Below are 22,868 nucleotides of genomic sequence, written 5' to 3'. Positions count from 1 at the left end.
ATGAAGGATATTGATGTAGGCAAATGGAACACCTTGGTGTTTACTATCAGCTTCCTGCTCACCAGCTGCTTCCCATTCAGAGCAAGTGTGATTGGATGCAGAAATAAACTCCCTTTAATGTGATCAAACAGTATCCTTCAACCCAAAAAAGATACTCATCTGATCTACAGGTATTCCATTTCTGCCATCCTTCTGTCCCGTCCAAAGTGACGATGCCAAATCATTGCGAACTTATGTAAATTGTGTGCTGCTTGCTTTGCCAACACAGTCACGCTTGGAACTTGAGACTGCTGAGCCCATTTTCAGACCTTTACAGCAAACAGTCTCCAAAAGTTGAAGTTCAGAAATGAAAAACCGTGCAATTTGTATGGTTGTGACATCCTATATGATTAGTAAACAATCTCAGCTCATCTTTCTCAAACTTTCTCCATCTTTACTCATTGCATCCTCTGCCAATGCCAGTCATCCAACTGGTTGGAAATGCCCTCACCTATTTCTTATATATCCAGACTTAGCCAAAACAGCACCTGTAATAACTTCTCTTCTTGCTCTCACTGTAACCTCCAGAATTTCCTTAGAATCTTTCTTTGAGTCCCTTCAATTTCTCACCTGCATGATGTCCCAACATCATCCAAATACACTGCTGTCATGTAGAACAACACCCTCTGCCATCTCTGCATCACCTCTCACAATCTCTCGGTAGCATAGTGGTTATCAGTGCCAGGAATCTGGGTTCGTTTCCTGGCTTGTGTCACTGTGTGGAGTTTGCATGTTCTCCCTGCATCAGAATGGGTTTCCCCTGGGTGCTCCGGTTTCCCCCCACATTCTGAAAGATGTGCTGGTTAGGTGCATTGGCCCGAAAAAGCACTGCACTGTGACGATTAGAGGAATTTCACAGTAATTTCATTATAGTGTCAATGAAAAACTTATTTGTGACCAATAAACTTTACTTTGTCACATCGCTTGTCTAGCAACCAGTACTAGATGAGCAGAAATTTTCCCCAAGTATTGGGAAGATCAGTTATTGCTTTTGTCTCTGCCACAAACTCTGTTCCTAAACCACTGGCTCCATTTCTCCCCTTGGTCACTGTCACTGGTTGAACCAGACTGCTTACGACCGTGGCATCCTATTTGACAGAGAGGAATTCCTAGCCATGTATTAGCACCATCACCAACAGTGTCTACCTGCACATTCATAATGCCCACACATCTGCTTAGCTGCTGAAGCCCTTATCCATCCCTTTCTTATCTGTGGACTTGCCTATCGCAGTGCTTTCCAGGCCACCCTTCCATCTTCAAACCCCCATAAACTTGATATGATCTAAAATTCTGTGGCCTACATGCTAACTTGTACCAAATCCCAGTGCCCCCACCACCCCTGTGCTTGCTTACCTACATTGGCTCCTTGCCTGTCAGCACCTTGATTTTAAAATTCTCAATTTTTTTGTATTCAAATCCCTCCCCCTCTCTGCAACTTCTGCAACCCACAGTTCTCTGCACTCAAGTCCTCTCCCCTTGCTTATCTCTGATTTTCATTTGCCTTGCGTCTTAAGCCTAGGCTCTGAAATCCACTCCTGAAACCCATCTTCATCTCTCCCTTGCTGCTCTCCTTTAGGACACTGCTTAAAATCTCTGACTAAGTCACCTATCCTAGTATCTCCATATGTGGCTCTGTCGAAATTTAGTTGATAACACTCCTGTGAATGATGGTTTATGAAGTTGAAGGTACCATTAGAAATTAGATTCTCACTGAGTTTTGTACACTCAACAAATTCTCGAAACAAAATGATACCTTGGCACCTCCTGCTGATTAAGCATGGTTATCTTGTTTGGAGAGGCATACTGATCTTACCATAAGGAAATTCATTATTGAAATCCATGCATTCAATTGCACTTCCTCAAAGTTTGATTACTCTCCAGTTTTCCTTTGGGCTTTCGTACAAAGGTCAGAAAATTTACAATGGGAACAGATCAGACCCAAGTGAGGTTAGTGTATGTTTGTGCATGGCTGTCTCCGATTAGGAAAGGTCACCAGAGTTAGGTTACAAATCACTAAACCTCAATGTTCAGCATAGTGTACTTTGTCCATGCGTGACAAAGTGTGTGTTTACAAAGATAAGATGTATTTATAAGGGCAACATACTGTTGGCTTGTTTGTACATGGATAACTGACTATATAATGACAAGGTGTGAACTTGAAATCTTTCTTTATCATAAAGTATACTGTTTTTTGGGAAAATAATTGACTGATTGCGTAAGCCGTGCCTGCATGTAACTGGGTACACCAGCATCACTGTGAACACCAATTTGTTTTTAATATTTGTCTTCAGTGTAATGTTACCTTGGGGAAAATAATAATCTGACTGCAAAAACTTGTTTCAGAGCAATGCCTGTTAAGCACATTCCTAGTAATTTGTGACTGTTTTGCATAGAAGGGAGCCAGTGTCACAATTGCATGCATAAAGAAAGCCTTGTGCGCTATTTTCGTCTGACACAATGCCATAGGACTTGGTCTGCTTACGAGAAATCTTGTCTTAAAGTGGCAAACTCCCAGTAATCATCTCATTCTCTCTCTCTTTCATATATCCTCCTCCCAGTTTATAGTTATTTTTCTTAGCCCAATTTGAGATTCACTGAATGCCATTCCACAGCTGACAGAATAAGGAGTGGGGCCTAACTTCTAGAACGTGTTATTCAAGCTTGTGGTGTGCATTTCTATAAGATCATCAAGTATTTCATTTGCGTAGTTACAATGGATATCCTACTTGCAATATCTCATGATTCTTTATACCTATTTGATTTTTAGGCGTACCTCGTGGCTTGATGCCAGGACTGCATACTGTACTTCTCACTGAGTTTCGTACACACAACAAATTCTCGAAACAAAATGATACCTTGGCACCTCCTGATTAAGCATGGTTATCTTGTTTGGAGAGGCATACTGATCTTACCATAAGGAAATTCATTATTGAAATCCATGCATTCAATTGCACTTCCTCAAAGTTTGATTACTCTCCAGTTTTCCTTTGGGCTTTCGTACAAAGGTCAGAAAATTTACAATGGGAACAGATCAGGCCCAAGTGAGGTTAGTGTATGTTTGTGCATATGGGCTTACATAACCTTGTTACAATCACTCTTTAGATACATCCTAAAATTACGATAGCTTTATTTTTGCCTCATTACAATGTCTAGACTTGGATCGTATAAATCCAAGTTTACCTCAACTTCTCAATTTCAGTGACAATAGTCGCTAATGTAAGTGGAGCCGAATGTGCTGGCTTAGATTTACACAGTCGCCATATGTGATATACTCCAAGGGTGCAATTGTGGTACCATCCTTCCACCCAACCCCTGACTGTGATTTGAACCAGGTATCTGTGTCTTTTGCTCATCCTCGAATCTTTCTGAAGACCGGCAGCACCTGGTGAGGTGTGGCCGGATTAAAAAATCATTTAAGCTTTTTTAATTCATAGCCTGTTGAGCAACACATTTCCCTCACATCAGTGGCTTGTTTGATTGAAGTAAAATTACTTAACTACCTCTCTGTGTTCTCGTTTAACGCTTAGTAAAAGTTTGTTGCAGATTTCTGTTTAAAACCTGTGTGCGCGTGTGTAAAACCTCTGGGCGGCCTACAAAAACAGGAACCTCCCAATACAGCAGATGGGGTATTTATGGATTACTGAGACACTTGGTGCCTTTTTCTTAATGTTTCCTTTGAAGGATAGCTCTTAAATATAACATCTTAAACCCTTTCCATGGAAAAATGATTTTAAAGTACAAAACTATGGTCATGTTTATTTACTATACATAACTGCAGCTTTATCTTGTCATTCCAAGCTCTGATCCTCCTCCAAAGATTCTGCATATCCAATTCAGTTAATAAGCTTCAATTCTTCCTACTATGTTGATAGTTACTTTTTCAGATTCTACTCTGTTCCCAGAAACCTATCCTTTCAAGCACAGCTTAATTTCATCACCCCCACAAACCCCAAAACAATCCAGTTATTTATGAAGTCAACATAAATTGCTCTGAGTCAGTGAAACAATTAATTAGAACATAGAACAATACAGTGCAGTGCAGGCCCTTCGGCCCTTGATGTTGCGCTGACCTGTGAAACCAATCTAAAGCCCATCTAACCTACACTATTCCAATACCATCCATATATTTTCAGCATTTAGTCTCCAGTTCCTATGGCCGTTGAGAAGATGGTGGTGAGCTGCCTCCTTGAACCATTCTAGTCCACATCAGATTTTAAGGATGTTAACTTCAGCAAAGGTGAAAGGGATGGCGATGTCGACCCCAAATGTGTGACTTAGAGGAGAGCTTGGAGGTAGTGGTATTTCCATGTGTCTTAAATCCTTGGCCTTCCTGGTGATCGGTGACATAGGTTTGGGAGGTCCTGGTGAATTGAAGAACTTTTGTACAACAGTACTGTAACAGTTCATGCAAATTCTGAAGGGGCAGTTCTTGTGTGACCAACCTGCTCAACCTCTAAGATAATGACAACCCAAACACATGAGAAAATGCCACAATGTGTCTACCTAGATTTCCAGAAGTAAATGTTGATGTCAGATCATAGTGAGCGTTGTGCTAAATTCTTGTTACCGGGAACTGGCACATTGAAACGTTTCAGGCATAGCGTAAGGGATTTGAATTTTAGAGAACTGATCTTGTGGGTAGTACGGAAAATATTATTCTTTTAATAACTCTCCAAAGTACGATAAAAGAATACAAGTTCAAACTCTTAAAAGATTGAGTTCAGTCTTACATTAAGAAATACTCATTTGTATCTGATGAAGACTGAACTTGCAGATAGAAAATTTAGGTCACAATCCAGAATCAGTTGAGAAGCAGCTCGGGAAGGGAGTGGGGTGGTGGTATTGTCATTGGACTAATAATCCAAAGACCTGGGGTGATACTCTGGGGACCCAGGTCCAAATCCCACCATAGCTGATGGACTTTGAATTCAGTGAAAATCTGGAGTGATGATTGATGAATGTTGATCCAAAGATGTGTGGGTTAGGTTGATTGGCCGTGCTAAAATTGCCCCTTAGTGTCCTGAGATGCGTTGGTAAGAGGGATTAGCAGGTAAATATGTAAGGATATGGGAGTAGGGACTGGGTGGGATTGTGGTCGATGCACACTCGATGTGCCAAATGGCCTCTTTTATGCACTGTAGGGTTTCAATGGAAACCATTAGTTGATTGTTGTAAAAACTGATTTCCTTCCCTAAAGGGTGAGCCAAATCTGCCATCCTTAGTCTGGCCTAAATGTGACTCCAAACCCACAGCAATTTGGTTGACTCTTAAAATGCTTTTTGAAATGGCCTAGCAAGCCATTCAATTTCAAGGGCAATTGAGGGTGAATGTGGGCTTGTCAACGATATGAGATTAGAAGAAATCTCAAGATTAGGAGAATACTCAAACATGCTACATTCAAATCTCAACAACATGAGAAAACCTTTGAGTATCAGATTGCTTTCAGCACCTTGATTTTAAAATTCTCAAGTGAAAAAATCGCAAATGGCAAACGGAATGGTTTTTGGAGAACTATAAACTTTTATTATTCTGTGGAATACACTATCGTGCAAAATGATTAAGGTAGATACCATTGCAACTTTTAGTGAAAAGTGGAAAGCTGTCTACTACTTCTACTTTATATCTGTGAGATTTAATTAGCAATCAGCAATCCTGTGCAACACTTGATTCTCAGTTTACATTCAAAGTGTTTACAAAAAGATGCTGTTTGGAACTAATTTCCCATTCATCACCAGCCAATTTCAAATTAACCCATTGAGTGCAACACAGCAAAGGAAGTTACAGAAGAAAAAGTGAGAGAGTGGATGGGATTTCAAAACAGTTCATATGAGCATTGTGGCTAAATGAACTCACTTCTATGCTTTTAACCTCCCAGCTTCAGGTGCTGGTATGCCTTCACTTCCAGGTGTTGATTTTTGCACCTGGATTTTTGAAGTATTTCTTCAGATACTGCAGAGATACCTGTACATTAAGTCTCCTATATATAGTGTGTTGACAACATTTTTTTTACGTGCTGCACACCCTCAATTACAACATGCAACTCCTGTTGACAAACCTCAGACTGGATGGTCTCCTCACAGGGCACCCTGTCTTTTAGCAGGAGCTGATTACAGGCTGGAACCTGGTCACCTTCAGCCAAAGTGCTCTCCTTTTAGGAATGGTGGCTGTTTTCTGGGAGCTGCTGCTCAAGGAATAGTGCCTTTGGCAGCATGAGTTCATATGGCTGGCAGAGAAGAGGGTGGAGGCAGCCCAAGGTGACTGCAGTTTGGCAGAGGAGCAGTCTGCATGTCACTGGCACAGTCTGTCCTTGGGTACTGTCCAGCTTATGGGCAAAGTCATCAAGAACCTTAAAGTGGCACTCAGTCCTGACTCCACTTAAGGTGTCCAGATGGCTCAGATGCATTGAGCATCCCCATCCCATCGGATAGAATTTCTTACCAGTGCTAGATCCCAAAACATTCTTTAACAGTCTTGGCCCATGATCTGAGCCTTTCTTGAACATCTCCTCCATCCCTTCAGTGCAGAGGGATTTCCTCTCTATGCTGCTGCAAATCATTTACTTCCACCTAGCCATACCAGTTCATCCTGCTGTATGGGAGAGGTGAGGATCCTGGTGGAAACTTCTCTATTCAAGAACTCTCCTGTTATCAATCACGAATATAGTACAAAGTGGGTTTTGGCCAACTCGCTGACTTTCAGTCAGTTATTATATGACATTGATAATGTCACATAAATTATGTGGAGGAGTCCATGTTTCACATCTCTACAGAGTGTGTGAGGTTGCACCTCTCAATTTCTGATTACATTTCAGTTCTGTGCTCATATTTGGTCATTCATTGTGAAGAGGGGTGGGTAAGTTAAGAGATCTGAGTGTACTCCTGTCCTGTATCTGGCCATGGTGGCCCAGACAGTGGGTTGTTGAGGGGTTTGTTCTGCCTGCCTCTCTCTTCTGTAGCAACATCTGCCCTTGGAAATCACTGAAGAGGGAACACTGTCCGCTGGTATGCTTGAGGCCCTCCATGACAAATGGGTGGACTGGAATGTGTCATCAATCCTGGGAGTGTCATTTCAATTTGATCAGCTAAGCCTTTAAAGGTTTTGATTTTTTTTTTCAGTATACCTGTGATGCATTATTCACCAATGGGGACACCAATCTTCTAGTTGGATTAAAAAAAGGTACAAATTGTTTGTTTATGAAATATATGCATAGATAGTGGAAATAAAAAACAAAAGACCTTTGCCTGAAAATGCCCAGTGCTAAATACTTAGCTGAACTGCTGGGTTACGTCAAAAATGATTTCACAGCAAAGGCTATGGATCCCAATAACAATCTGGCTGTGGTGTTGTCGACCTCTGTTCTGGCCTTTTTTACATCATCCAGATGGGCAGATGGAACCATGACATAACATCACTTCCAACAATGCAGCACTCCCTTTACTGCATGTATCAGGCTAGACTGTGTGCTCAAGTCTATGAATGGGACTTGAACAAACAAACTAATTGGAGGTAAGAGTACTACCAACCGAGCAAAGCTGACGATTCAATCGCACAAAAAAATTTTTGCAACATAAAAGTTTGTTTGTACACAGATATTTTGTGCTTTGTAATTTTGTTGTATTAAATGCACGTATTTAATATTGCTGTCCCTGAAGCTGTTACCACAAATCCTAAGCTGGCAGAGAAACAGTTCTTCCAAGAAATATGCTTCATTCGTTAAATCTGTATATTAAATAACAAAATTGAAGTTGCATAATGTGCAATATAGAATTTTTTTTCAATGGAGTACATATAGTGTCAAAACATTTACCATTGCAGGTTATGTTTATAATGTATATTTGCATGTCTTATATTCTATGGTACATAACATTCTGACTGGTTTTACATGATTTCCAGTCCCTTGATGTACCTTGGTGGGAGGGCCCAAGACAAGTGGCATTTCACCACTGAGCCTTTAGAGCTGCTGTTCCACGTTTTGTCCTTCAGTCTGTAGTCCTGGTCCTTGGAATGTACCTGTCTGCAGCTGTGTTTGACAACCTTTTGCACTGGAAGACGAGCAATTTTCTGAAACAAATCAAGGTATCAAAATCACTCCATCAGTTAAAGGTGAAACTTTTCAAACCACTATTAGTTCCAAAAAATCCCATTCTTGCTGTGCAATGGAGAAGTTCCAGCATTCCAAAGATATCACTGTAAGTGAGCAATTTTAATATCAGTGCAATACTTATATAGACTAGGTTGCTTTCTAATGGGTTAGTTCAAGTTCATGCTTCCGATTGGGAGATTTTTTGCAAACAGGATCATGTATTTTATTTTTTTCTTTAACGTAAATTGTGATTGCATGGAACTGCTGGTAGGTAAGTTAATAATGCAAATAGAAGCTTTTTCTTCTTTTCCTACCTGACAGGAATAGCTATGAAAAGTGATTAATATTGCTGTGATTAAAATCCACTTTCCAGGTTGGAATAACCTGTATTTAAATAACACAGTTGACACAGTAAAATGTCCCAAAATGCTTTACAGGAATGTTCTCTTACAATATTTGACACTGAGCCACAGAGAGATATTAGAATAGGGAGGGAATAAAGCTTCCAGCTTGGGGATTAGAAACAGAAACGTCTCTGCATTATATTGTTTTATAGCATGATGTATTATTACACAGCTATGACGTTTTCTAAATAACTTGACTTGAGATACTAGCTGTGCCTCCCAGTCCAGCAGATGTTGGTTAAGACCTTGTGTGGACGCGAACAAATTCTTTAATCTGCAGAGAAGCTAGAATTTTTAAAAAACTTCATCCAAGGTGACAATCAAAATGCATTTGATCAAAGCTTTTGGTAGAATGAGAGACAAAGTGTCAATGCCTGCTCATAAGATGTTGTCTATTTACAGACGCTCAGCAAGCAGGACTGCTACTGTTGAGAAAAAGCAAGGCACTTGGCGTTTTGAGTATGAAACCTTCTCAGAAATGAAAGGTATTAAAAATAAACTATTTAAGAAGGAACAAAACTAGGAAGAGTTTGTTCACCCAAATTTGCAGACATGGAATGTTTAAGTTCTACACCCATGGCTCCCAACATTTGTGTGTCATGGTACATCTCTATACTACACACACAAAAAAATTAAGGCACATCTCCTACCTTTGTCATCTTATTTTCTGGGAATATTATTTTAACTTCTTCCTGTCCTCTCATCTTTTTCTTCAAACCTCTGTTTCTCTTGCTTCTCACAGGGTTTTTGCACCATTTTGAGTTTTTGCTTTTTGTGCAGGCGAATGGGACCTTTATTGGTCTCATTGGTCATGTGCATGGGCCTGACCAACATAAAAAAAAATCAACCTTACACGTGCAGCTCTTTCCCAGTCGGCACATGCACAGGAGGCTCAAGGTTCATCGAGTCTTAGAGATGCTAACCATAGAGCTGGAGACAAAGGTTAGTTTTGGTTTAGTTATGAATTTTGCATCGTTTTTCATGGCACAATGGTTGGAAACCATTGCTACAGTAATATCAGGAAATGGTTAAAGTCAGATGTAATGTGCACTGACAAAAGCATAATGAAGGAAGTACACAAAATTAGAAGAGCTGAAGAATCTCCATCTCATACGCTCCATCTTCGGCCTGCCACTACGCTGTTTCCAATAAGTTTGAGAAATGGCATCTCTTATAGCTGGGCACTTAGCCACTGACCTTAATATTGTCTTAATTTCCAACTTTAACCAGAGTTTCCATTTTCTTTTCAGCAGCTAAATGTAGAATGGGTCTCTACCTGTATTTTCAAAAAGATGTGGGCGAACAGGTTGATGCTCGGGTTGGAGTTGCATAACTGAGCCTCCCTTCTCTGTTGGAATACTTGCTGGCAATATAGTCCATAGCTTTGGTGTTGACCTTTTTTCTTCCACCAGATCCTTGGACAATTGGAACTTTTTCCACATAGCCTTTTTACCTGAAGGGTTTCTTTTAAGACATTTGTCTAATCTTCCAAACTGTTTGGATCAAAACAGGAACAAGATTAAAATGAGCAAAATATCAGTTTTCCACTCAGAGATATCTAATGTTTATTTTTAAAAAAGTCTTTATTTTAATAGTAGACTTTAATTTATTGGTAAAGCCATCTTTAAAACAGGACTTTTTGCTTGAAATGTTCAGAACAAAGACAATTTTCCAGCCTAAACTAGATAAGTAGCTTAATAGCACATTCAGACTAATTTATTTTGAGCTATATTAAAAACATTAAAATCACAACCATAAAATCTGGTCCTGGAATCCAAGGACGTAACTCTAAGCAATGTATAGTCATATCACCCGAACTGGTTTATTTCAAGTGCAGTGAGGTTTTTCATTAAAATCATTTGAAATTGTGAAATTTATCATAGTTGCCCATCTTTGATTCCCACAGAAAAATTTGTTAGCTTTTAGACTCCTGTGTTGGCATTCTCTCAACTTAATATTTCTAGTAGGAGCTACAAATAAGACTTCAAGGAACTGCAGATTGCTAACTCCTGACTTAATCAATTTTTAGGACTTCCCATTCTACTTGGAAATTCCCCCTTTTATCTCTTCACGTATTGTTGTAAGAGTTTTTTCTCTCATCATATTTCCTTTCATGGCCTGTGCGTTTCACTTCTGCCATTAAACCATTCCTAATATTGCTAAGCCATTAAACCATTCCTAAATGCTAATACTGTAATATAAGAATCAGAGCGTCCCTGCAGTGCAGAAGGAGGCCATCTAGCCCATCAAGTTTGCACCGACTCTCACTCAGAGTACCCCACCCCGTCCCCACAACCCCACATTTCTACTGTGACTAATCCTACACAAGTTTGGACGCTAAGAGACAATTTTGCTTAAACGATCCACCTAACCTGCATGTTTTTGGACTATGGGATGAAACTGGAGCACCCAGAGGAAATCCATGCAGACACAGGAGAACATGCAAACTCCACACAGTTCCCTGCCAAACCCTATTATTCGCTGAATGCCAAAAGGCAGAAAGCTATTTATGCCTTTGGACATTGACAACTCTGATTTGGAAGTTGTTTTGATTCTGGTATTTTTACGTCAAACATTCATAAGTGAAAGGAATCATCTCAACAACATGCAACCATTACAAAACAAGCTTAAAGTTTGTTTTATGCAGATATCTCTTTCAATATTGCAAGAAATAAGCCTTTAAAATGTTGACTCTTGTTATACCAATCCAGTCTGTCAACATTTGCACAGTTAAAATCCTTGTCTTTTGTCATTTCTGTAATTATTTTACTGAAACAAATGTTTGTTTCGACCTAAACAATGTTGTCCAATAGTGTGATATTACTTGCCTTTGTGTAGACAGGAGGTGATAGGCATCCTGGGTCTCTGGTGAATCATAACCATTGATAAAGAGGTCCTTCATCCTGAAACATGTTTCCCATTCATAAAGTTGTAAGTTGTGCTTCCCAGGAAATTTGCTGTTCCTGTGAAAGTCCGTTTCATAAATATGAAACAGTGTAGAGGGATCCAGATTGTAATAGGATTGTTGATCAATACCTTATAAAAAGGAACTAGACTAATGTATAGATAGTTGTGATTAGAAAATGTTTGAGAAAAAAGTATTGAAGAAGCATCAGTTTTCCTCCAGCTGCAGCCCTGAAAATATCACTTATGCATATTGTATGGAGTTTGCTGGATCAATGCTCCTGGGACCTCATAGTCTTTTCTCATTCTGTCATCTTTCTGGAAATATTTCCTTATAACTGGTTTGAGTAGACATTGGTCTATCCAATTAAATAAGATAGGGACTGAAAATTGAAGAATTTATACAGAAATTTAGCTGAAGGCCTTAGATTATAAGAATTATTTGATATCAGTTAGTTTCATCCAAGTGTTAATGAGGTTAGTGGAATCTATTATAATAATCATCTAACAGTCAGTGTGCTAAGAGGTTATCAGTTGGAGATATGATCAACATATTGGACATGTGAACAGTAAATGTTTTATGATAGAATAATGTATCCCTCATTAATGATGACCGTTTCTAACAGAAAAAGAATACAAGTTCATGGCGGGTAGGTGCATTGTGCAGACCTCAGCACTAAATATTTGAAATAACCATGTTCTGGACAGGGAGAAGAGGCTTTTTTTTAAATATCCTATATCTTCACAATGGCATGGTATATCTGAAAAGCCTTTCACTATTGCTGTCCATTTAGCACAGCTTTACTTTATGATACAGAAATCAGTCTGGATTTGAATTGATGAAGGGATTTCAACCACTGTTCTAGATTCAGTGGGGATGGCAATTGGGGGGGCAGGGAGATTGATAAATCTCCCAGTGTACACTTGTATGCAGTTTACTGGTAGATCGGGGTGCCTACCCAATGACACCCCCAGCTGTCTGAAGCCAGATTCCCAGTGTGATTAGGCTCTGCCTCACCTCTGCTACTGGCAGGAATCAGATTATGACCTCTGTATTGCACAGTGTGCCATAAACCCATGTAACTTACCTCGCTGGAAAAATGGGCAAGAAAACTTTAATTTTGCTTTGAGTCCTGATGTTTCTATTGCTATTGAGGTGTAGCCTGCAAGCTTGCACTTATCCTTTGTTATCTCTTCACACTCGTTCCACACCTATCTATCTTTCAGGCTGATAATTTATTGTCTGAGAGCAAGTTGATCCTTGAAGCTCTTGTGTTGGCCTCTTTGAAAGTTGGGAAGTTGTTCAATTGTCAAATTATCACTTGTCAGTCTTTGTGGAATTACAGTTCTTATCACAAATAATTCACAGGTGCTCCCATCTTCCAATAGGTTGCTTCCTTTTTACCTTTTCCAGCTGGATAACATCTAATTCCATGACTGTTTCTCACTTTGTAGGTTGCACTTGAAACAACTTCTAGTTTCAAGTTAGGCAAATCTTCCAGCCTCCTTTTAATTCTCCAAGAACTGGTTGAACTTGAGCATGAGTTCCAACCCTTGTTCCACATGGTCAGTGGTAGAGCCAGCATTTTGCCTACTTAGCGTGCAGGTCTGGGGCTTCTATCTCTTGCTCTCCACTTTTCAGTTGGTCACAAACCACATGGACAAAGCTGCAGCTACTGCTCTTTGTGATACTCCTGGATTTAAAGGGAAACCAGCAACTGGATTTCAAAATGGCTCCCTCTGTTCTCTTTGCCATGGCAACAGGAAACATGTTGGCTTTGTAAATAAGTAGCAATGTTCAATTTCATTGATCCCAACTTGCTTTCATCATAGAAGTAAAAGGAGTGCTTACAGCACAACTGTTTACAAGTTAATAACTAATAACACCTTTCTGGGACTTTGAAAGATGTAAGGCCTGCTCATTAAGGACATAGAAACTGTTCTCAAGTATAAATATTATGCACCTCCCCCTCAGTCACACAATCTGGTCTAATCTCTTAACTGTCAACTATGGAGGCTCATGCTGACGGCCAAACGCCAAATCACATAACTCCTTTCAATGACTCTACATTTAAAACTACAGTCCCTAAGTGTAGTAATCACATAAGCTGCTTTGTCCAAGGTGTTGTTGAGCTTCTCTGGTATTGTTAGTGATATTCATCCATGCCAGTGTAGAGTATTCCCTCGCACTTCTAACTTAGGCCATGTCAAGGATGGACAAGCTTTGGGGAATTGGGCAATAAGTTAGTTGCTGCAAAATTCTCAGCCTCCAGCCTGTTTTTGTGGCTACAGTACTTATGTTGGTCAAGTACAGTTTCAGATGATGGGAAGTTCCGTGATAATGATGCTCTTGAATGGAGGGTAGCTAATGTTAGCCTGCTATTCAAAAAGGGAAGTAGAGAGAAAACAGGGAACCATATAGACCAGTGAGCCTAATGTCGGTCGGTGCAGGGGAAGTTGCTAGAGTCTATTACCAAGGATTTTATAATTCGGCATTTGGAAGACAGTGGTGTAATCAGTCAGCATGGATTTACAAAAGGGAAATCATGCTTGATGAATCTGTTGGAATTCTTTGCAAATGTAACTAGTAGAGTTGACCAAAAAGAACCAGTGGATGTGGTTTATTTAGACTTTCAGAAGGCTTTTGACAAGGGCTCTCATAACAGACTACTATGTAAATTGAAAGTACATCGGATTGCAGGTGGTGTCTTGAGATGGATGGAAAGCTGATCAGCAGATAGGAAGCAAAGAGTTGGCATAAATGGGTCTTTATGATTGGTATTCAGTGACTATTGGGATTCTGCAGGAGTCTGTGCTAGGACCCCAATAGATCAATGATTTGGAAGAGGGAACCAAATATTTCCAAATTTGCAGATAATACCAAACTGGGGGAGGATGAGATGTGGAGAGTTGCTTCAGCGTGATTTGGATAGGCTGAGTGTGTGGGCATATGTAAGGCAGATGCAGTATAATGTGGATAAATGTGAGGTTATCCACTTTAATAGCAATAATAGGAAGACGGATTATTACTAAAATGGGTGTAAATTGAGAGAGGTGGAAACTCAGCAAGACCTTGGTGACATCAAGCATCAATCACTGAAAGTCAGCGCGTAGGTGCAGCAGCCAGTAAAGAAGGCAAATGGTATGCTGGCCTTCATAGCGAGAGAATTTGAGTGTAGGGATAGGGATGTTTTGCTGCAATTGTGTAGGGTGTTGGTGAGACTCCATCTGGAATATTGTGTGCAGTTTTGATGATGTTGCTATAGAGAAAGTACAGCAAAGGTTTGCCAGGCTGATTCCTGGGGTGGCAAGTCTGTCAGGGGCACAGTGGTTAGCACTGCTGCCTCAGCACCAAGAACCTGGATTCGATTCCGGCCTCTGGTCACTGTTGGTGTGGACTCTGCACATTCTCCCTATGTCTGTGTAGGTTTCCTCCGGATGCTGTGGTTTCTGATGCGCGGGTTAGGTTGATTGGCCTTGCTAAATCCTAGTATCGGGAATTAGCAGGGTAAATATGTGTGGTTAGAGGAATAGGACCTGGATGGGATTGTAGTCGGCGCAGACTCGATGGGCCAAATGGCAGCCTTCTACAGTGTAGTGATTCTATGAAATGTGAGGAAAGGCTAAATTGGTTAGGATTATATTCACCAGAGTTTAGAAAATTGAGAGGGGTTCTCATAGAAACTTATAAAATTCTAACAGGGTTAGACAGGGTTGATTCAGAAAGAATGTTCCCAATGGTAGGGGAGTCCAAAACTAGTTTGAGGATGAGGGGTAGATCTTTTAGAACTGAGGTGAGGAGAAATTTCTTCACCCAAAGGGGATAAATTGTGGAATTCATTACCACAGAATGTAGTTGAGGCCAAAACGTTATCTGATTTCAAGAAAATATTAGATACAGCTTTTGGGGCTAAAGAGATTAAGAGATATGGGGGGGAAGGGGTGATCAGGATATTGAATTTGATGATCAGCCAAGATCAAAATAAATAGTGGAGCAGGGCCAAATGGCCAACTTGTTTCCAGTTTCTATGAAGGTGGTTCAGTTCCCGCTTGGAGATGATCTAACATCTGTACAGAACATATGTCCGTTACTACTTATCATCCCAAACCGGTATGTTGTCTATGCCATTATGGGCTGCATTGCCTGAGAAGTTGTAAATGGAACTGAACAGTCTGCAATTATCAGCAAGCATCCTCTCTTCTGACTTTATGATGGAAAGAAAATTGTTGATTAAACAACTAAAATGATTGGGCCAGGCATCCTACCATGAGGAACTCTTGCAGTGATGATTTGTTTCCAACTCCAAACAGATTCCTTTTTACTAAGTTTTATCCTGAAGAGTTTTTCTTTCTCGATTCCTGTTGATCTCCAATTTTGCTGGGGCTGCAGAGCTTTGACCTGACCGACTGGTTTTGGGAACACATGTCACTAGCATGCCATTTCCATTGTTTATCTTGCATGTATCCAACAACCTGTCTTGGTCCCTCTATGCGGACATTATAGTTAAGAAACCCCGCCAATACCTCTACAGGAGATTGAGGAAATTTGGCATGCCCGCTACAACTCTCACCAATGTCCACAGATGCACCATAGAAAGCATTCTTTCAGGTTGTATCACAGCTTAGTATGACTCCTATTCTGTCCAAGACAGCAATAAACTGCAAAGGATCGAATTCAAACCAGCCTCCCAGCCACTGACTCTGTCTACACTTCCTGCTGCCTTGGAAAAGCAGCCAGCACAATCAAGGACCCCACACCACCTTGGACGTACTCTCTTCCACTTTCTTCCATCAGGAAAAAGATACAGAAGTCTGAGGATACCAACCAACTCTAGAACAGCTCTTCCATGCTGCTGTCAAACATTTGAATAAACCTACCTCACATTAAGTTGATCTTTCTCAACACTCTAGCTATGACTGTAACAAATTCTGCACTCTCTCCTTTCTTTTCCCTATGTATGGTATGCTTTGTCTAATGTGCAAGAAACAATACGTTTCACTGTATACTAATGTGACAATAAATCAGATCAAAAAATTTGGCTTTTTAACCACTTTCTCAACCTGCCCTGCCACCTTCAACAATTTGTGCTCATATCCCCAGATCAATCTGTTCCTTCCTCCCCTTTTTGAGAATGTTGCAAGAGAAAATAATTTTGGTATCATGTGTCTGTTTTGCATTTGTGTTCCATTATACTCTTTTTAAAGGAGAAGGAAAACATTGGCCATGTTTTTCCTCCCGCAACTTAATTTTCCACTTAAGTTTGGTTTTTCTGTACATCAATGGGCGGCACGGTAGCACAGTGGTTAGCACTGCTGCTTCACAGCTCCGGGGACCTGGGTTCGATTCCTGGCTCGGGTCACTGTGTGGAGTTTGCCTGCACATTCTCCTCGTGTCTGCGTGGCTTTCATCCGGGTGTTCCGGTTTCCTCCCACAGTCCAAAGATGTGCGGGTTAGGTTGATTGGCCATGCTAAAATTGCCCCTTAGTGTCCAGGGATGCGTAGGTTAGAAGGATTAGTGGGTAAATGTGCAGGCATATGGGGTACGGCCTGGGTGGGATTGTGGTTGGTGCAGACTTGATGGGCCGAAGGGCCTCTTTCTGCACTGTAGGGTTCTATAATTCTATGATTCTTATGATCAGTGCAGTGGGTTGTGATATGCCCCAATATCTTTCTGCCTCCTCCTTCACAAATTTCATTCTCAGTCAAAAGATGAAATTAGAATTGTAGTTGTATCCAAAGGTCGTATGGTGGCACAGTGGTTAATACTGCTGCCTCAGCACCAGGGACCGAGATTTGATTACAGCCTTGGGTGATTGTGTGGAGTTTGCACATACTCACCATGTCTGTGTGGGTTTGCTCCAGTTTCCTCCCACAGTCCAAAGATGTATAGATTAGGTGGATTGCCCATGACAAATGTGCAGAGCTGTGGGGCTAGTGGGGAGAACCTGGATGGGATGCTCTTTTGGAGAGTCCCTGTAAACTTGATGGGTCAAATGGCCTCTCTCTGGACTACAGGAATTCTGTGGATATATTAAACAATACAGTCTGCCTGTCAATGGTTTAAATTATTATTCATGGAGATATTTTATAGTACAATGAGAAACTTGTATATCTAACTGGTTGACTGACGGCTTTTAAATTTGTTTACTCTGATTAGTCAGAGTCATCTCATTTCTACTAAACATTAAGTGTCACTCGATACCTAGTTGTCTCAATTGGTTAAATGGAAAGTCAGGTGAGACAGCAAGATATCAAGTGGCAGCTATTCAATAGAATGAGCAGAGAACAAAGAGGCTAAAGGAATTTTGATTGAGAGCTCCAGTATATGTATTACACAGGACAGTTTTAACAAGGAAGGTTATTCAGTTATAGATGGATCCCATATTCCTAAATGTTCTTTTTGAATTAGGTAAAGAAGATTCTGAGCAAAATTAAAAGAATGCTGCTCATCACTTTTGAATGAATTGTTAGTCTGTTAGTGTGATTATTTACCCTAGTTTAAACTAGATTAGGTACATCATGGTTAGATGCAGAGTGAAGTTCCCTCTACACTGACCCATCAAACAGTGATGTGGAGATGCTGGCGTTGGACTGGGGTAAGCACCGTAAAAAGTGTTAAAACATCAGGTTAAAGTCCAGTGGGTTTATTTGGTAGCACAAGCTTTTGGAGCACGGTCCCTTCATCACCTGATGAAAGCCCTTCACCTGATGAAGGCCCCTCACCTGATGAAGAGGCCATGCTCCAAAAGCTTGTGACTTGTGCTACCAAATAACCCTGTTGGACTTTAATCTGGTGTTGTAAGACTTCTTGCTGTCCCATCAAACAATCCCAGGGTAGGAACAGCAAGGCTTAGGTGCAGAGTGAAGCTCTCTCTACACTGACACATCAAACAGTCCCAGGGCAGATTTAAAGAGCGGATAGACAAGCATATGAGGAAGAAGGGAAAAGATGATGATGCGATAAATTTAGATAAGATGGAATGAGACTCAAGTGGAGTATAAATGGCCTGTTTCTGTGCCCTATATCCTATTTATATATGGGAATCTGAACACTGCTGCTCACGATTGTCCAGTCCAGTGGGTATAAAAATATTGAAGTCAGGATTGTTCCCATCTTATGCTTTGGAAGATAAAACATAATTTTGTCCCCTTTCTCTCCTCCTCCATCCCCCCTACCGATTATATTTTACTGAACCTATATCTGTTTAAGGTGATAATAGCAATAATGTGTGACAGTCTTTTCCAACAATTATCTTTTATTGCTTGAAATATCTTTGTATTGTAATAGTTTAATGTAGTTCAATGTTTTTAATGTTATTTTGTTTTGAATGCATTGTTGCATTAGACATCGTGAGCTTTGTTTGATAAGCAATCTCTCAAATCAGCTTTCATTGTGTTGACTGTGAACAATGGCAACAAGATTCTTATGGGAATCCACGTGACAGATTCTGTTTAAATCTGGACAGTAAATTGCAGGTCCACTACTTGTTCCCAATTTTTGGAAGTCAGGTAGAGGAGCTCTGTAATGTAAACTAGTGTAGCAGCAGAGGTGAAAATTTTGAGCTGAAAGACATTTCTGGAGAAGTACTTATTGCACTCTTGCCTGCAAAAATTTAATGCCAAGTTCTGTATCAGTAGAATGTTAGGTTAACTGTAATACTTGTGATGAAGGCGATTTACAATTGTACTTTAACTGTTGGCTGATTTAACTTTGGTTAATTACAGTTTGCGCACCTTTCGTTGTGTGTTTGTTATTTGTCCTTGGCTGAATGCTGTTCTCCATGGAAGCCTTCGTTTCTCCACCTCTATGTATCTAGTTAATTCAAATAACTGCCACCTACATCCTGTTTATTCCTCACTCCTCTCCACCGACCTTGTTCCACATTGTCCTCCTTTTCTAGGTTCTTCATAGCCTTGTCCCACTTTGCTTCTAACTCCTCTTATCTTAACTCTTTTCCCATATACTTTGTTCTGATTTTTGACCTGTGTGTATCCCTCACATCATTGATAAGTGAACCTGCCGTTACTTCAACCCTACCGGTTAGCTTATTAAAATTCCCTTTCCCACTTATTCTTCTTTCCGCTTTGGACACTGACTTAAAATCCAACTTTCCAACTAAACTTGGTCATCTCTCTCAATCTCTTCTTTAGCTCTGCTGTAAAAATGGAAGTTGTAAGGAGTTGGATTAGTTTGCATGTAGGAGAGAGACCACACAATAACTGTAGGTCCAAATGATGCAAAACACACAGTCCCTGTGTGGAGACACAAGGTTCTTTTGCTAGAAGTTCTGTGGACAGTAAAACAGAACTTATAAATCTAAGTCATAGCAACCACTGTGATTTGTTTTACCATTTCCCACACCTGTCCTCCTTGTATCCTCTGAATAAGATTACTAATTTTTTGCCAGGTTCTGTCACCAAATGGAGAGGAGGCTTTCAGTCGAAACTAACTCCAAATATGTATTCATGAACTGAAAGGATGCAAAACTTATTTAAGCTGGAGCTGAATGTTTGAAACCCCTCTTTGTCCATCAGGTGGTGTTGCTACTGCTTGGCAAATCAAACTGGGCAGTGATTCAAGTTTTAAAGAATGTGAGGCAAGGCTCAATAATCATAATGAAAGCTTTCCTTATAAAGAACAACAGTTAAAAGCTGGGTTCACTATCCAGCTTCCATCCCAACGCACCATAAAACACTTGAGTGGTATTTTTCAAACTCAACATTATCTGGCTCAAAAGCTGATAAGCCCTGGTTTGTGCAGTTTGAAAACTAATCTCACATTTTAAACCACTGTTTACCTTTTGCTATATTTAAATAAGAAACTTCCATTAACCTGCAACTTTGCACCCTCTCCTTTCCTTCTCCTCAGTGTAGTCTATGAACGGTATGTTTTGCCTGTACACAAGAAACAATACTTTTCAATGTGTACCAGTACATTTGACAATAAATCAAATCAGTTGTTGAGAAATGTATTGCTGTGCCTTCATTCCAGATCTTTGCAATCCCATTTTGACCATCCCTGAGGAGGGATTTGGATGGATGAGGGTGATTCATCCTTTGTATTTCTACAAAATACCTTCCCTCTGGCCTTAGTGTTGGGGCTGATATCAGTGCTATGAGAATATTTCTCAACCAGTGTCCCAGCGTTCTTTCCTGTAATGTATATTCAGTTATTTGAAAGCCTCAGTTGAGCTTGCATTTTAATTGTGGACCTTCTCCAATGCAGAGGATTAAAAACTGCACATTTGAGCTTGAAGGGAAGATCAAGCAGTAAGTTACTTGCCCTTGGCCAAACAAGTGATGATCAACATAAAGCATCTCCGTTGCAGGCAGGAGGCAGAACTACTGGCACAGCGTGGTAGAGCTTAAAATGGACAGCAAGATAAAGACGACTGCATTGTTTTTGCTGCTCTTGAAGCTGGGACTGTGAACTAACAATAGCATTAAATAACCACAGTAGTAGCTAGTCACAGGAGGTAGTTTCATTGATTACTTCTGATAGCAAGAGTACCCACCATTTTAATCCTGTACTAATTAAAATAGTTTTTATTACAGGAATGTATCGACTTCCCTGGCATCAGGGAAGTGTACTGCCAGAATGGTGAAAATCCAATGTTACCATAACTAGTGTGCCAATTCTACCCTGAAATGTAAATCCAGTGAACAGAGCACCAATGGATTAGGCACATTACAGAAAACTGCTCCAGTTTTCAATGGGCCTATAATCCTGGTACTGGGAAGAAGGTTAAAAATGAATACTGTAGTACAAACTCTGGGAGCTATTTAAGGTTGTTGGTATTCCAAATTAAATGTACTGAATAAAATCAACTTTATAATATTGTAAATGATTCTGGGAGATGGCTGGTTTAAAAATTTTTCCAAACTTGTGTGTGCTTTCGATGGGCATGTTGTGGGAGCGGGACAAAGGAGCTGTATATTGAAGATGCATTTCATTAATGGTTTAATATAGTTTCTCTCTAGTCTCCCTCAAAACTGCCAGTGTTGTATGCTGAATGAGTGAGCCCATTGTACTTTTCAGTAAGATTTTGGCTTAGACTTTCTGAGACAAGATTAAAATATGTAGCAGAGAATATAATGACTGGGTTCCTGTTATGATATCTGCAGTCCAGACTCTTCCATCCTTGCTTCATTGCGGTTTAAGATGTAAAGATTTAAATAACCTCATGGGCAAGTCCTTTTGAATGCCGTCAGGCACCACTTTGAAGATCTGACTGTTTGTAAAAGTTGGATGATATCAGCCTTGTGTAACTAGCTGCACTGATCAGTGATGTCTGCTGGACTAATAGCCCATATTTTTCTCTCAGATCGTGATTAGTGGATTCTGTACATTTCTGTTTTGTTTCAGATTTTCAGTATTTATTTTAATTAAATTGTGTTTATCAAATGTGTTTTAACCCAAAATTCAATCATCAAAACAGCATTTGATTGAAAACCTGATTGTAAATGTTTAATGAAAACTAGCCAACCTTTGTTTGCAGTCACGTCATTTTAATTTCCAGTATCTTCTGAATGGGGCTGAATGGCATAGCTGTTCTTATCGACTGACAGCAAGTTAAACGTGCAGATTTTTGTATCAGAACCTAATGCAATGGTTTTATAATTGAACTCTCAAAAGGCAAGTTCAAAATATAGTACATTCCAGTTGATTTTATTTAGTCTAAATGGTGGTGGGGCTGCAGTGTAGTGGTTGTTACCAGGCCAACATTAATCCAGAGAGCATGTGTTCAAATCCCAAAGTGGCAGTTTGAGTTTTTATTTGGGTTTTAAAAACTCGAAACTACTTCTAAAATAATTATGAAGTTATCAATTTCTCATAAATGAGTCCATTTAATGGGAAGGAAACATGCCATCCTTACCCAATCTGTCCTGTGTGCGAGCCACCTGACGTGGTCAGCTCTAAGCTGTCCTCTGAGTAGCATAAAACCATGATAAAGAATAACTCTCACCCTCACTTGGGCAGACTCCTGGAACTCCATATCCAACAGCATTACAGGAACACCTTCACATGGATCGTAGTGGCTCAAAGGAGAAAGCTCACCACTCCCTTTCTGAGGCGCGGCGGTGGGGACAATAAATAAATGCACTCAGATTTTGAGGACAAAAATTGGTAACAGTATAAGCCATCTAACTTCCCGCTCCCTGCAACATCCTCTCAGTGCCATCTGATTTATGTTTTGTAAACTATGAAGTGCTCTTGCAGGCATATTAATTCAATTCTGGTCCCTTGCACATCCCTGATTTTCATCATTCGCCAATGGTGACTGAGCTTTTAGCTGGTCTTACTCATCAGCTCTGAAATTCACACAAAACCACTATATCTATTTCTGTTTGATCTTATTGAATGGCGGGGCAGGCTCGAAGGGCTAGATGGCCTACTCCTGCTCCTGTTTCTTATGTTCTTATATGCACCTTAAAA

At 40.2% G+C, this 22,868-nt stretch overlaps 1 protein-coding gene across 4 annotated transcripts in view; it reads left to right on the top strand.

The window, feature by feature from the left end:
- LOC145353421 (TSC22 domain family protein 1-like) overlaps positions 1–22,868 on the top strand; it is a 215,360-nt gene that overhangs the window by 183,519 nt on the left and 8,973 nt on the right. Inside the window, exon 1 of one of the 4 annotated variants that reach the window (XM_080204178.1) lies at positions 2,982–3,085. The exons of the other annotated variants lie outside the window; for them this stretch is intronic. Coding sequence (XP_080060304.1) covers positions 3,060–3,085 — 26 coding nt within the window. The 5' untranslated portion in view covers positions 2,982–3,059. Of the gene's footprint in view, positions 1–2,981; positions 3,086–22,868 lie in introns of those variants that run through there. 4 annotated transcript variants of the gene reach the window in all.

Source organism: Carcharhinus amblyrhynchos, chromosome 15 (assembly GCF_965287045.1).
Source record: "Carcharhinus amblyrhynchos chromosome 15, sCarAmb.v2.hapA, whole genome shotgun sequence".
In the NCBI taxonomy this organism is placed as follows: Eukaryota; Metazoa; Chordata; class Chondrichthyes; order Carcharhiniformes; family Carcharhinidae; genus Carcharhinus; species Carcharhinus amblyrhynchos.
The sequence above is the reverse complement of the archived record's forward strand: the minus strand, read 5'-3'. Positions and strand labels throughout refer to the sequence as shown.